This window comes from Chiloscyllium plagiosum, chromosome 20 (assembly GCF_004010195.1).
Source record: "Chiloscyllium plagiosum isolate BGI_BamShark_2017 chromosome 20, ASM401019v2, whole genome shotgun sequence".
Taxonomy (NCBI): Eukaryota; Metazoa; Chordata; class Chondrichthyes; order Orectolobiformes; family Hemiscylliidae; genus Chiloscyllium; species Chiloscyllium plagiosum.
The window spans coordinates 34,648,711-34,664,120 of NC_057729.1; the positions used below are offsets into that span (position 1 = coordinate 34,648,711).

General features: G+C 41.6%; 1 protein-coding gene across 4 annotated transcripts in view; it reads left to right on the forward strand.

Annotated features, from left to right (window-relative positions):
- Window positions 1–15,410, forward strand: part of LOC122560162 (tyrosine-protein kinase HCK-like) — a 92,945-nt gene that overhangs the window by 33,116 nt on the left and 44,419 nt on the right. For all 4 annotated transcript variants that reach the window (XM_043710496.1, XM_043710498.1, XM_043710499.1 and 1 more), the window contains 6 exons: window positions 2,017–2,056; window positions 3,519–3,618; window positions 4,085–4,183; window positions 8,034–8,137; window positions 10,055–10,204; window positions 12,029–12,181. In XM_043710496.1, the coding sequence (XP_043566431.1) occupies window positions 2,017–2,056; window positions 3,519–3,618; window positions 4,085–4,183; window positions 8,034–8,137; window positions 10,055–10,204; window positions 12,029–12,181 (646 nt within the window). The remainder of the gene's footprint in view (window positions 1–2,016; window positions 2,057–3,518; window positions 3,619–4,084; window positions 4,184–8,033; window positions 8,138–10,054; window positions 10,205–12,028; window positions 12,182–15,410) is intronic.

The window sequence follows — 15,410 nt, forward strand, 5'->3', positions numbered from 1 at the left end:
CCCCCCCCCCCCCCCCCCAACCTGCATGTCGCGGTTCCCTAATGTTCCAGAATTTACAGTATTTAATTGGATATCCCTTCCTGTCTGCAATTAACCATTTCTTCAGTGTATTTTTTGTTTTTGCTGTTGCTAATGCTTTTTACATGACTGTTCAGGCAATTTAAAGAATATTAGATTGCCTGAAAAACACTACATAGGTCATTCTGTAACCTCTCATCCCCAGATAATAGCAATAAAGTTTAAGCACTCCTGTTCCCTCTGTTTGCCTGGAGACAGATAGTGTTGACGTTGGTTACCTTCGGACCAACCCTAAAGTATTACAATAAGAAAAAGTATTCCCCATAATTACTGCTGCTCCCTGGTGTGAAATCCCTGACTCCCAGAACTCGACAGTCCTGATATCTCTCTCCTGCCAGCACCACAGTTCTGCAGCTCCCAACTCATTTCCTGGAGCACTTATCTGAAGCAGCTGCCTCCTACAAAGGCATAATAATGTAAGAAATAGGAAAAGAAGTAGGCCATTCAGTCCTTTGAGCCTACTCATCACCTTAATGAGATCATGGCTGCTCTGTGGGCTAGTTCCATTTGTGTTTGGTCTGTATCTCTTTAGTTTTTTTTGTTAAACAAAGATATATCTCCGATTTAAAACTACCAACTGATCTAGCATCAATTGCCATTTGTAGAACAGCAGTCCAAATCTCCCCCTCACCCTGTGTAAGTGTTTCCTGACATCTCTCCTGAATAGTCTGGCCTTCGTTTTTAGAGTAAGTCCCCAATTCTAGAATCTCCAAGTGGGAGTAGTTTATTTTTATCTATCCTGTCTTTTCCTGTTAACATCATAACTTCAATCAGCTCATTCCTTTAATATTCTAAATTCTTGAGAAAACAGGCCTAATTTAATCTTCTCTCATACCTGACTTCAAGGGTTACACTATCATTCTTGTAAACCTATGTGTACTTCCTCCAAGGCCATTGTATCTTTCCTACAGTATGATGTCCTAATTGGTTCTTAGTACTCAAAGTGAGGTAGGAGTAAGTCATTAAATTAAGGACATGGCTGATCTCATTGTGGCCTTAACTCCAACTTGCCTGCTTGGGGTCCCATAACTCTTGACAGGTTTTGATTGACTAGGCTGGTCCACCTTGAGTGTATATATTCAAGATTTAATCTCTAAGGCTTAATTGAGGATGGGAATATCAAAGAGTCACAACCTGTCAAGCAAATGAAACCACTGTGTCTCCATTTAAATGAGATGTCCCTTGTGTCCCCTGGTTCCAGATTCCCTAGTGAGATGAAACAAACACTCTCAATACTGGCCTTGTCAATCCTGGTGTTTCTTGGACCTTGCTTTTTGTTCATGGGGGAGTTAAGATACCCTGAGAGAGGGTGTGAGCTAAAAGCACGTATGACTGAATTTAACCATCATATTCTTATTTTTCATTAATCTGCTTTATTTTGTCATTTAGCTCCTTAATGCTCCCTTGATTCATTATTTGTACCTCTGTTTGGACCCTGATCTTTTACTTTTTGTTTTATTACCTATGTATGGATCCTTCTCCTGCCTCCCACTTTACTAGTTTTCAGTTATTTTTACAATTCTATTCACTTTTTATTGGTATTTTAATTCCAGCCCTGTCTAAGTATTCCAACAGTTGAGCTTTTCACTGGCACAGAACAGTACCAGTGTTCCATGAACTCAAACCCCTCCTTACCACATCGCTCTTTAAGTTATGTATTCACTGTCTTGAGCTGATTTAGGTCTTTGCCAGTTATTGCATGATTTTGGGAGTAATCTGGAGATTATCAGCCTTGAGGTTCGACTTTTACTTTGGATTTATTTCGGAGATTAAAAAGCAAAAAAGTCTGACTCCAGTAAAAGACCACAAGCTGAAGATGTATATTCTTTTACTTTAATTATAATCATCCACAATTTAAGATAAGTATTTCCTTGAATATTAATTTTATCTATGCATATGCTCATTAGAACATTCATATATTGATCCTTTTTTATTTAGAACACAAATAGCTTCCCATCTGCACAGTTTTCTTCGGGAGGTACGTATGAAAACCTAATTTTGTGCTCCTATCTGTGAAATATATGATTCAGCTATTGATGTTTTACTTTGTTACTGGAAGCTTTTAATTTTCAATAATGGAATAGTGCACCAAGTGTTCACCATGTCAGATCCTTTAGTGTTCGTATTTGACCTGTTCTGTTCAAAAATGTACCAATACGGGAAATACATTGTTGACAATAGGTTAACACTGAACTGGCAAGAACAGTATTTTAATGATTAAAAGGCTCATTTGATACTTGTAGTCTGCAGCGCATGCTTTTTATTAGCCAGAGGGATTATACTGAATGCAATATGGCCTTTGCCATGTGCAGATATACCAATGACATCCCCTGGCCATGGTGGAACAGGCCGTGGGAAGCATTGGCACATGCACTAAAGACTTGCAAGGATATTGTCCTTGTATGTGCCACTGCTAAGGGGTCAAGCAGGCATGGTGGAGACTGGAGACCAAGAAGGCTGTAAGTGTGCAGCCCTCAGAAACTGCCACTGCCTCACAAGCTGATCCTGCCTCTGATTCCCACCGCGATTATTCACGCTTCTAATAGTGCCATTTCCTTCCTTTATTTCTGTGACATTGCATCATGACAGACTGCACATGCTTGTTTTATGCAGGCTGGGTAGTGGCATTCATAATAAACTCAGCCGCTTTTTTTTTGTGGCAAGTTTTTTTGTTAGTGCCTGGAATGTAATATTATTAGAGAGTATCATGAAATGAAGTATTTTTAAATTATTTTCTGAATGTGTTTCAAGATTGAAATGTTCAAGGTGGCAAAAGTTATTTTGAGATCTTGTTCTAGAAGTTGACCTGAAATTGAATTTTTTTAAAATCTGCAGTTTTAAAATGCCCTTCCCTGCTTCACTCCTACATCCCTCATTTTGTGGGAGGGAAATACAAGTTTGTTGCATGGCCTCTGAGCTGTTCTCTAGTTGTGTGCTAGGCAGTATTTAAAGTCTCAATGATTAGTCCATGTTTTATTGCATTCCTTTTGGAAGATTACTAAATATCATGTTGACTGTGGGTCTGAAAAAAATTAAAAATCAGTGAACTGGAGGCTGGAGCAAACTTAAATCTCCTTGAGGAACAAACTTCATTTACCACTTCAAGCTTCTGTGCTTGTGAAGTGGGCTATCCGAATTTGAGGTGGAATTTGATTCATCTGGAATCTTGTTTTTGTCTTTGAATAGCCTTCATAATCCTTTTATGACAGTGGATTTCTTAACCTTGCAAGTACCAGAAACCCATCCCATCCACACACCTAGTCCATCCTGCCATTTGAAAGAATATTGATGACGTTGTGATTCCATATGCCAGAAGAGAAGGATCCCCATAATTTCAGAGTCTCTCTCACTGCCACAAGAAAAGGAGACTAGTATTGGATAATGTGAAACTTGATCTCATCTGTAAGAGAGTTCCAATTAATTGAACTGTTCTATCACAGGAAGTGACGACCTGGTGGTGGTTGCACTATATGATTATGAAGGCATACATGAAGGAGACTTGAGTTTTAAGAAGGGAGAAAAAGTGAAGGTGCTCTCAGAGTAAGTAGGAGTTCACTGTTATATTTTAACAACATTGAGCATATGGGAAGGAGGCTGTGAGCAATTACAGTAACAATCTAAGTAACAGATACTACAGTATAACGCTCCATGAACTTAATAAAATAGTTAATATATTAAAATGGAATTTGGAGAACCAGACATTTCAACTAATCTTTGAATGTTTAAATATACAAAAGTAAAGGACAATTTGATGTGGTGTCCATCCAAAATTACAGAATTTGTCTCTTTAGTTCAAGAACATATTTGACATTGATCAATGGTGCAGCTATCCTCGCAGACTTGATGTTGAGAGATATGATAACAAATTTTAGCCATTTGGGATACAATGTGAATACTACATCAATCGTTTTATGTAATTTTTGCCATTCTTGTACGTTGTCTATAAATCTCTCTCTCTCTGCAGTTGCATCAAGCAAAGGTAATGGAATTTTTTTTAATGTTTCAGGCAAGGCGAATGGTGGCAGGGAAGATCTTTGACAACTAATCAAGAAGGTTATATACCCAGTAACTATTTTGCCAAAGATAACTCATTGGAAATGGAGGAGTGAGTATCTGTAGAATGTTCACATTTGCAGCCAAATGTAAATATAAATAGTTTTTAAGGGCTCTCTGTTGACCCTTTTTCTTCTATTTCACAAATGGTGTTTTAGGTTTGAAAGGGCGAAACACATTTGATTGTATGTGTTTCATCAATATCACCTGGAGTTCATGTATGATGCGTAGGTAGGGAATAGTGGCATTGTACATAACTGAGGAGCTGGCGTATGGGAGCAGGATTCACATTTTTGTATCATTGGAATCTCTTCTGGGGTAGAAGTGACCTGTACAAGAAGAATGGATTTGCACCTGAATTGGAAGAGGACTAATATACTGACAGGGAGATTTGCTAGAGCTGTTCAGGAGGATTTAAACAAAGTGTGTGGTATGGTTGGGGTGACCCCAGGGAGATAGTGAGGAAAGAGATCAATCTGAGACAGCTACAGTTGAGAAAAGAAGTGAGTCAGGGCACACAGGGACAAAGCAGCGAGCAAGGTAAAACTGATAAATTAAACTGCATTTATTTCAATGCAAGAGGCCTAACAGGGAAGGCAGATGAATTCAAGACTTGGTTGGGAACATAGGACTGGGATATCATAGCACTTACAGAAACATGGCTCAAGGATGGATAGGACAGGTAGCTTAATGTTCCAGGATACAAATGCTTCAGGAAGGACCGAAAAGGAGGCAAAAGAGGAGGAGGGAGAGTGGCCTTTTTGATAAGGAATAACATTAGAGCTGTACTTAGGGAGGATATTCCTGGAAATACATCCAGGGAAGTTATTTGGGTGGATATGAGAAATAAAAAAGGGATGATCACCTTATTGGGATTGTATGATAGACACACCCCCCCCGCCCAATAGTCAGGGAAATTGAGAAAGAAATTTGTAAGATTATTTCAGTTATCGGTAAGAGTAATAGGGGGATTTTAACTTTCCAAACGTAGACTGGGACTGCCATAGTGTTACGGGTTCAGATCAAGAGGAAGTTAAGTGTGTACAGGGAAGTTTTCTGATTCAGTATGTGGATGTACCTACTAGAGAAGGTGCAAAACTTGGCCTACTCTTGGGAAATAAGGCAAGGCAGGTGACCAGGATCAGTGGGTGAGCACTTTGGGGCCAGTGACCATAATTCTATTAGTTTTAAAATAGTGATGAAGGATAGACAGGATCTAAAGAGCTGAAGTTCTAAATTGGAGGAAGCTAATTTTGATAGTATTAGGCAAGAACTTTCAAAAGCTGAATGGGGACAGATGTTTGCAAGTAAAGGGACGGCTGGAAAATGGGAAGCCTTCAGAAATGAGATAACGGGAGTCCAGGGACAGTATATTCCTGTTACGGTGAAAGGAAAGGCCTGGTGGGGAATGCTGGATGACTAAAGAAATTGAGGGTTTGGTTAAGAAAAAGCATATGTCCTGTATATACAGGATAGATCGAGTGAATCCTTAAAGTATAAAGGCAGTAGGAGTATAATTAAGAGGGAAATCAAGAGGGCAAAAAGGGGTCATGGGATAGCTTTGACAAATAGAATTAAGGAAAATCCAAAGGTTTTTACAAATACGTTAAGGACAAAAAGGTAATGAGGGAGAGAACAGGGCCACTCAAAGATCAGCAAGGCGGCCTTTGTGTGGAGCTGCAGGAGATTGGGGAGATACTAAATGAGTATTTTGCATCAGTGTTTACTGTGGAGAAGGGCATAAAAGATCTAGAGTGCAGGGAAATAGATGGTGACATATTGAAAAATGTCCATATTACAGAGGAGGTAGTGCTGGATGTCTTGAAATGCATTAGAGTGGATAAATCCCCAGCATCTGATCAGTTGTACTCTGGGAAGCTAGGGAAGTGATTACTGGGGCCCCTTGATGAGATATTTGTATCATCGATAGTTAGAGGTGAGGTGCCAGAAGATTGGAGGTTGGCCAACATGGTGCCACTGTTTAAGAAAGGTGGTAAGGACATGCCAGGGGACAATAGACTGGTGAGCCTCCCGTCGGTGGTGAGCATGCTGTTGGAAGGAATCCTGAGGGACAGGATATACATGTATTTGAAAATGGGGGGGACTGATTAGGGATAGTTAGCATTATGTTCTGCATGGGAAATCATGTCCCCGAAACTTGATTGAGGTTTTTTTGAAGTAGTAACAGAGAGGCTGGTGAGGCCAGAGCAGTGGATGTGGTCCTCTGGGTTCTCCATGGAACACTGGTTAGCAAGGTTAGATCTCGTGAAATACAGGAACAACTAGCCATTTTGGATACAGAACTGGCTTAAAGATAGAAGACCACCCTCGTGGTGGTGGAGGGTTGTTTTTCAGACTAGAGGCCTGTGACCAGTGGAGTGCCACAACGATCAGTGCTGGGTCCACTACTTTTCAACATTTTATATAAATGATTTGGATGTGAGTATGAGAGATACAGTTAATAAGTTTGCAGATGACACCAAAATTGGATGTGTAGTGAACAGTGAAGAAAACTACCTCCCAGATTACAATGGAATCTGGACCAGATGGGCCAATGGGCTGAAGTGGCAGTTGGAGTTTAATTCAAATAAATGCGAGGTGATGCTTTTTGGGAAAGCAAATCTTAGCAGGACTTATACACTTAATGGTAAGGTCCTAGGGAGTGTTGCTGAACAAAGAGACCTTGGAGTGCAGGTTCATACTCCTTCAAAGTAGAGTCACAGTTAGATAGGATAGTGAAGAAGGCGTTTGGTATGCTTTCCTTTATTGGTTGGAGTATTTAGTACAGGAGTTGGGAAGTAATGTTGCAGCTGTACAGGACATTGGTTAGGCCACTTTTGGAATATTACATGCAATTCTAGTCTCCTTCCTATTGAAAGGATGTTGTGAAACTTGAAAGGGTTCAGAAAATATTTACAAGGATGTTGCCAGGGTTGGAGGATATGAGCTTTTAGGGAGAGGTTGAATTGGCTGGGGCTATTTTCCCTGGAGCGCCAGAGGCTGAGAGGTGACCTTATACATGTTTATAAACATCAAGAGGGGAATGGATAGGGTAAATGGACAAAGTCTTCCCTGGGGTGGGGGGAGTCCAGAACTAGAGGGCATAGGTTTAAGGTAAGAGGGGAAAGCTGTAAAAGAGACTTAAGGGGCAACTTTTTCACGCAGAGGGTGGTACGTGTATGGGAGGAGGTGCCTGGGGAAGTGGTGGAACCAGATATCCCACAATTGCAATATTTGAAAGGCATCTCAATGGGTGTATGAATCGGAAGAGTGTGGAGGGGGATGATTCTGGTGCTGGCAAGTGGGACTAGATTTTAAGTTGGGATATCTGGTTGGCACGGATGAGTTGGATGGAAGGGTCCGTTTCTGTGCGGTACCACTCTGACTCTGTGTTCACAATGGAACTGTTAACAGTACTGAATAGACCTTTCATCAATGCTGCCTATGCCCATTTTTTAATAAAAATACTGCCCTTTTTACAAAATGATTTTACACAAAGCCAACATTGCTATTTGAAGATTTTAAATGTGACCTTTTACTGAAGAATCCTTGTGACTCTAGCACAATGAAACAACAGATTTCAGACCAAATGAGTGCACTTGCCTGTAAGTCAGAAGTCCACTCCAAGACTGGCACACTTCAGATTAGCACTGATTACCTTCTGTATAAGGAGTACCACCATTCAGATGAGATTTTGAATGAAGGCTTCATCTATCAGTTCAACTGAATATCAAAACACTTTCCTTGTTTTGATACCAAGAAGTTGATTAATTTGATTGCGGATATTACTATTCAATTAATTACATTTTAAGTACTCTGATATACTGAGAAGTTCAAGAAAGTGAAATAATAATCAAAGATTTTGTTTTCTTTACTAACTCAATGCTGTGTATTCTTCAAAGATGGTTCTTCAAAGGTGTCAGTAGAAAGGATGCAGAGAGACAGCTTTTGGCATCCGGAAATAAAGTTGGCTCGTTTATGATACGAGACAGTGAAACAACCAAAGGTGAGAATTTTGAAGTGTGGTTTAGAATAACAACCTACTAGGGGAACTTTACTATGTTAATGTACTGTATAATTTTTGTTACGTCCTGGTTAGAAGAAATCTTATTCCTAATTTTCTTTTGCTATACAAGAAATCGGGCAGTACCGTGGTTCAGTGGTTAGCACTGCTGCCTCTCAGCGCCAGGGTCCCGGGTTTGATTCCAGCCTCTGGTCACTGTGTGGAGTTTGCACGTTCTCCTTGGTTTCATCCCATGACCCAGGTTTACCCTGGTGCTCTGGTTTCATCCCACAATCCAAAGATGTTCAGGTCAGATGAATTGTCCATGCTAAGTTGCCCATAGTGTTCAGGGATGTGTAGGCTAAGTGCATTAGTCAGGGGTAAATATAGGGTAGGGGAATGGGTCAGGGTGGGTTACTCTTCAGAAGGTCAGTGTGGACTTGTTGGGCTGAAGGGCCTGTAACTACACTGTAGGAATTCTAATTCTAAAACTTTGAATGTAAGATGTTGATGCAAAACATTTCATCAGTATGCACTATCTATTCTGTCTCTGTCCTTGATCTGGTATGCATATGCTCTCAGAACAGAAATATATTGAGGAATTACGGAGGGAAGATTGTGGGGTGCAGGTTATTCTATCCCCCCAGACAGAAAGTTGACTGACACTCTAAACAAGGCTGTCTAATAACCATAATGTGCTGTGGGTGAGCTAAATTAGTGGATAATACCAGGAGTATTGTGTGAAGTTTGGACCACCATATCTGAAGAAGGATGTTCTGGCTTTGGAAGAAGTGCAATGAATGATTTACCACACTGATTCCCAGGATGGCAGAACTGATGTATAAAAAGAGACAGGATCTGTTGGGACTATATTCAGTGGTGTTCAGAAAAGTGAGGAGGGGGATCTTGTGTAAACCTGAAAAATTCAAACAGCACTGCGCAGGGTAAACACAGGAAGGATATTTCCTACCCTTGGAGAGTCCAGAGCCAGAGTTCTCAATCTAAGCATTTAGTGTAGGCCATTTAGGAATGGTGAGGGGTAATCTTTTCAGCCAGTGAATGGTGGATCTGTAGAATTCTCTTCCACAGAATGGGGTTGAGGTCAAGACATTTAAGTGTGTTTAAAAAGGACTGAGGTATAGTCCTTAGGGCTAAAGAGATCAAAGGGCATGGGGGAGAAAGTAGAAACGGAACTGCATGATGAGCCATGATCATATTGAAAGGTGGAATAGACTCCAAGGGCCAATTGGCCTTACCCTGCTTCTGTTTTCTACATTTCTGTTTCGATCATGGGAGGTCTTTCCCCTCAGTGGCAGGAAGTCCTAACTTCTCGAGTTACCAGAAAACTTGGTTGACAGCTCCAAAAGCCCTGGCAGTGTCAGAGCTCTGGACAACAACCGATCCCAGATCTAGTAAGACTGGCCACCTTGGAGGGGTTGGTTTTAAATACCTCAAAAGGGAGGAAAGAAGGAATTACTTCCGTCTGGGGTAGGGCACGCTCTGAATCAGTACCTCCTGTTTGCCCCACTTTTAAAAATATTTTGAAAATAAAAGGCTGCCTGCCTGTCCACGTCAACTATTATTTATAGCATAAGCAGAGAAATATCAGGGTAAAGTGCACTCCGATGATCCTTGATTCTTTATTTATAGGTGGGTAGGAAGAAGATGGACTGACCTTTTCAGCACTCGCTCTCTATTATGGTTGAGCTCAGGAGTGGGTAGGAAGATGATTGATTGGGCACCCTCATTATTTTACATGTTGAAAACACACCTCGTGGGAATATGTTAATCTCCAGCTCTGTTAATATCCATCTGTTTTTCAAATGTCATTGGATGAAGTAACTGTTAAAATTAAGAAAAATGATTGTCACAATAGTATGCATTTGTAGTTTTGAAATCTTCCTTTGTTTGTAATTTTAGGTAGCTATTCTCTCTCTGTTCGAGATTTTGACCCTTCGTTGGGTGACACTGTGAAGCATTACAAAATACGTACTCTGGACAATGGTGGCTTTTACATCTCACCTCGGATAACATTCACCACTTTAAACAACCTGGTCAGCCATTATAAAAGTGAGTATTGTCACATTTGTGAAACAGTCCTCTACGCTCTAAGGCTAAGTATTGCAGAGTCCTTGTGTACCAGTTATTTATCTGAAATTCCTTTACTGATCATCTCTTCAGTGCAAATGTGACCCAAATTAAACAAATAAAGAGATATACAACATGGAAGCTGACTCTTGGGTCGGCAGGAATGAGTTTGGCCAAAGATTTAATTTTTCTGCCCAAATGGTGTATAGAGGAATGCCAGATTAGACTGCATTTCCATGATTTATGAACTACAAATGGGAATCCAGTTGAAGGTAAAGCCGAGCAAGATCTGGGCCTGATCTATTGTTTTCTGTTTTTAACAATATAGAATAAGGCTTTTCCCCCATTTTGAGAATTCTGTTTCTGAACAATGTATTTTACATTTTAAGTTCCAGAGTAAGCTGAATTACTAGTTCTGCTCCTAATAATCTGTAAACAAACTAATTCTAGATCCTACAGTTTCTTTGTGCTTGGATCATGTATTCCACACAGGCATATGGTGTTTAGTCTTGGGTAATCTCCTCCTGTGAAAACCCATTACTGTGCCACTACTAAAATGTCTGAGGGGTCATAGTTGATACAGGTGACCACTAGCACCTAATGGTGTTGTCAATACCTGCCTAAATTTCTCCATCACACTCAATGGATCCAGAGTATCTGCCATCTGTGTATAAAATGAATGGTTCTGACCTGCAATAGCTGACCTGAGCATTCATTTCATGAATGAAGACCAAAGTATATCTTACCTTGTAGCCTGAAAAGCTGGCATATTGTATTGGCAGATTAATGTGTTGTGCATTATGTAGTGGCATGTTCATATTCCTATGAAACATTATTGTAAGATATACAGGAGATCTGTTAGTTACTAATGTTAAGAGAATGCTACATCAATAATAAAAATCTGGCACTTTACAAGCAGCATAATAGATCAGTATCATCATTTCGTGGGAGATTAAATCTGTGTAAACATGTGACCCATATTCTGATGAAAGAAGAAAATAATGTTATATCAAGCTGCCTGGTATAAAAGCATGGACTCTGTGAAAGACACTTCAGTGTGGTAATGTAAACACCCAAGAGAAATAAAACCTGCAGATACAGGTCTGTCCTTGTCCAAATTTAGATCCTTCTTATTAGAAGGGAAGTGGTGACATATTGATAATGTTCAGTAATCCAAAGCCTCAGGCTGACAGTGGGGTGTTGTGGGTTCAATTCCCACCATGGCAGATGGTGAAACGTGAAGTTTCTTTTTAAAAAGCTGGAATGGTGACTATGTAACCACTGTTGATTGTTTCAAAGAAAAAAAGCCATTTGGTTCACTAATCCTTTTTTTAGGGAAGGAACTCTGTTCTCCTTGCCTGACTTGTCCTACCTGTGACAGTCAATCCACAGCAGCGTGATTGACTCTTAACTGACCTGTCAGCAATTGGGAATCGGCAATAAATGTTGGCCTAGCTAGTGACACCCCCATCCCATGAGTGAATATAAAATTTACACAGGCGTATGAATTGCAAGCAGGGGTCACTTGACCCCTTCAATCTGCTTAAGGTCAGCTGACCTACATCAATCTACCTACACCAATAACCTTTTTGGTCCTTGCTTGTCAAGACACTATATCTACTTCTGCTTTCAAAAAAAAAACCCAAGCTTCTGCATTCACCAAGCACAGTTTCAAAGAATTGTAACCATCTTAAGACCGAGGTGATGACATTTTCTTCATGGATGGCCCCTTATCTTAGCTCAAGTTTTATGACCATAATCTCTTATTAAAATGTATTCACTTAATTTTTAAAATTATTTCAACAGAGCAAGGGGATGGATTGTGTCAGAAACTTACAAAACCTTGCATCAGTGAAAAGCCTCAGAAACCATGGGAAAAAGATGCCTGGGAAATTCCAAGAGATTCCCTCAAATTGGATAAAAAGCTTGGAGCTGGGCAATTTGGTGAAGTATGGTTGGGTAAGTAAAACCTATAATCTTACATTTTTGAGCTTCTGACTTACTCCTATTTAAAGGAAGTACAAAGCAAAAAACTCAGCTGAAGGCAACCACAATTGTTCCTGTAGTGACTGAGATGCTTGTAAAAGGCTGAAGCACAAGACAGTTGCCATTTTACAACAGCGCGAGTGCTTGATCACCACAAACACAATGCGCACTTGCTGAATCACTGTCAATCACTACCCACTTAATGGAATGAGAATAGAAGTGTGGGTTGTCCTGGAATTAAAGTCAAGATCTGAAATTTGGAGTTGGATTTCCCTGATGTTCAGTATTTCAAGAGTAGTCATGTGTGGTTCTGCTCCAGGCTTCGAATTACACCAGTGGCTTCTATTGCTCAAGAACCTGAACTGTCAAGTTCTTGTCATTACATTACTGCCGTGGAGCAGCACCAGGCATACCTAACAATGAGGTGTCAATCTGGTAAAGCTACCAAAGCTAGATTACTTTGCATTAGTTTTCACGTTTGAAGACAGCAGCATACTGGAACTTAGAGCTAGGCAGTGGGGGTGAGTGTAGTTGTCATCACTAAGGGAAAGGTGCTGGAGAAGCTGAGATGTTGGAATGTGGAACCAATCACCTGGATTGGATGGACTACACCCTAGGTTGCCAAAGTAGATTGTGGAGGCACCGGTGGTGATCTTTCCAGAGGACAGGAATAGAACACCCAATTTTCAGAAGGGAGGGAGGCAGAAGCTGTGAAATTATAGGCTGGTTAGCCTGACCTCGGTCATTGGTAAAATTTTCAAGTCCATTAGTAAGCATGAGATTGCTGAGTACTTGGAAGTGCATGGTAAAATAGGGCTGAGTCAGCATGGTTTCCTCAAGAGGAGGTCATGCCTGACACATCTGTTAGAATTCTTGGAGGGAGTTACAAGCAAGTTATCGAAGAGCCAGTGGACATATCTATTTGGATTTCCAGAAGGTCTTTGTACACGAGACTTCTAAATAAAGTAGGTGTTGAGGACAAGGTACAAGGATTGGCTGACTAGCAGAAGGCAGAATGTCGGGATAAAGGGGTCTTTTTCAGGATGGCATCTGGTGGAGTTCAGTTTATTGGGACCAGAAATATTCGCATTATATGTTAGCTATCTGGACAAAGGTACTTGAGGGCACTGTGGCTAAGTTTGTACATGGCACAAAGATGGATGGAGTGGGCAGGTTGTGTTGAAGAGGTGAGGAGGCTGCAGAAGGATGTGGACGGGCTAGGAGGGAGGCCTTGTCAACGTTCCAGCAATAGTACTGAAGACTTGTGCTTCAGAACCTGTTGCATCCTTTGCCAAGCTGTTCCAGTACCATTACAAAAATGGCATCTACCTGACCATGTGGAAAATTGTTCAAGTATGTCCTGTACACAAATCAGGACCGATCCAATTCCATCAGTTACTATCCCATTTCTCTGCCTACAGCATGTGGACTACAGTTAAGACTGCTCAATATCACCTTCTCAACTACAACTCAAAAACAGGCACTAGGTTTCTCCTAGCAACATCCACATCCTGCAAGAGAATGTTTTTACAAAAGAAGTAGGTGTCCACCTATTTTGAATGTGCTTCCCTGACCCTCTGTCATCCAGATAGACCACCTCCACTCCCCATTCTGCTGTTCTAAGCCCCCCCACACCCCTACACATTAACAGAATAAAGTCAGAGACCCCTCGTCCTCACCTACCACCCCAACAGTCTCCACATCCGACGTATCATCCTTAAGCACTTCTGCCCACTCCAATTCGACCTCACCATCAAGAACACCTTTCCCTCCCCACTCTCTCTGCCTTCTGCAAGGACTGGTCCCTTTACCAGTCCTTGGTTTGTGGCACTCTCTCCCCACTGAAGGGTGGCAGTGGATAGCACTGCTGCCTCACAGTGCCAGAGACCCGGGTTCAATTCCTGCTTCAGGCAACTATCTGTGTGGAGTTTGCACATTCTCCCTGTCTGCGTGGGTGTCCTCCCATAGTCCAAAGATGTGCAGGTTAGGTGAATTGGCCGTGCTAAATTGCCCGTAGTGTTAGGTGAAGGGGTAAATGTGGGGGAATGGGTCTGGGTGGGTTGCTGTTCAGAGAGTCGGTGTGGACTTGTTGGGCCGAAGGGCCTGTTTCCACATTGTAAGTAATCTAATATGAATCCCCGATACCTTCCCCTGCAACTGTAAAAGATGCAAAACCTGCCAGTACACTACCCCACCCCCACCTCCATCCAGGCCCCCAAACAATCCTCCTAGATGAGACAGAAGTTCACCTGCCTCTCCTCCAACCTAGTTTACTGTATCTGGGTGCTCCCTATGTGGTCCTCTCTACATCCAGTAAAATCAAACTTGGCATGTTTTGCTGAGCATCTCAGCCGGACCTACAGGAGTCAGCCTGACCTCCCCAGTCACTGCCCATTTTAATTCCCCCTCTGACTCCCTTTTCCGACATGACCGTCCCCGGCCTCCTCTATTGCCACAGTGAATCAGACTGCAGATTGAAGGAACGACCCCATATCTTGCGCCTGGGCAGCCTTCAGCCCGGAGGACTCAACATTTGAGTTCTCCAATTTCCCAGCCCCTCCCTCCCATTCCTCTGACCCATCCCGTCCCTTCCAGTTACCAACCGGAGTCATTCTTCCCATCGACTAACCAGATCATACCCTCTACCTGTGATCACCTGTCCACACCTCACCACTCTTTTTCTGCCCCGCCCCACTTAATCTGCAGTTCCACTTACACCCACCCACAGTCCTGAAGAAGGGTTACACTCGAACATAGACTTCTCCAGTTGCTGATGCTGCCTGGCTTACTATGTTCTTCTAGCCTCCTGCTTCCTACCTCTCCGCTCATTGGCCCATCTGATCAAGATCCTGTTGTAATCTGAGATAACGTTCTTTGCTGTCCACTACACCTCCAGTTTTGGTGTCATCTGCAAACTTACTAACTATACCTCCGATGTTCCCATCCAAAACATTCATATAAATGATGAAAAGTAGTGGACCCAGATTTCTACCTTCTTTCTACCTCTGAAATATTGACCATCCCTTTTGAGTTCTTTTAGAATATCACTTGCAAGGCCAACATTAGTTGGCCAACCCCAATTACCTTTTAACTGAGATGACCACTTGGCCATTTCAGAGGACAGTCAAGGGTTAGCCATGTTATTGAGAATCTAGATCATGTGTAAGTTTCACTAGGTATGGATGCAGACTTACTCCCCTGG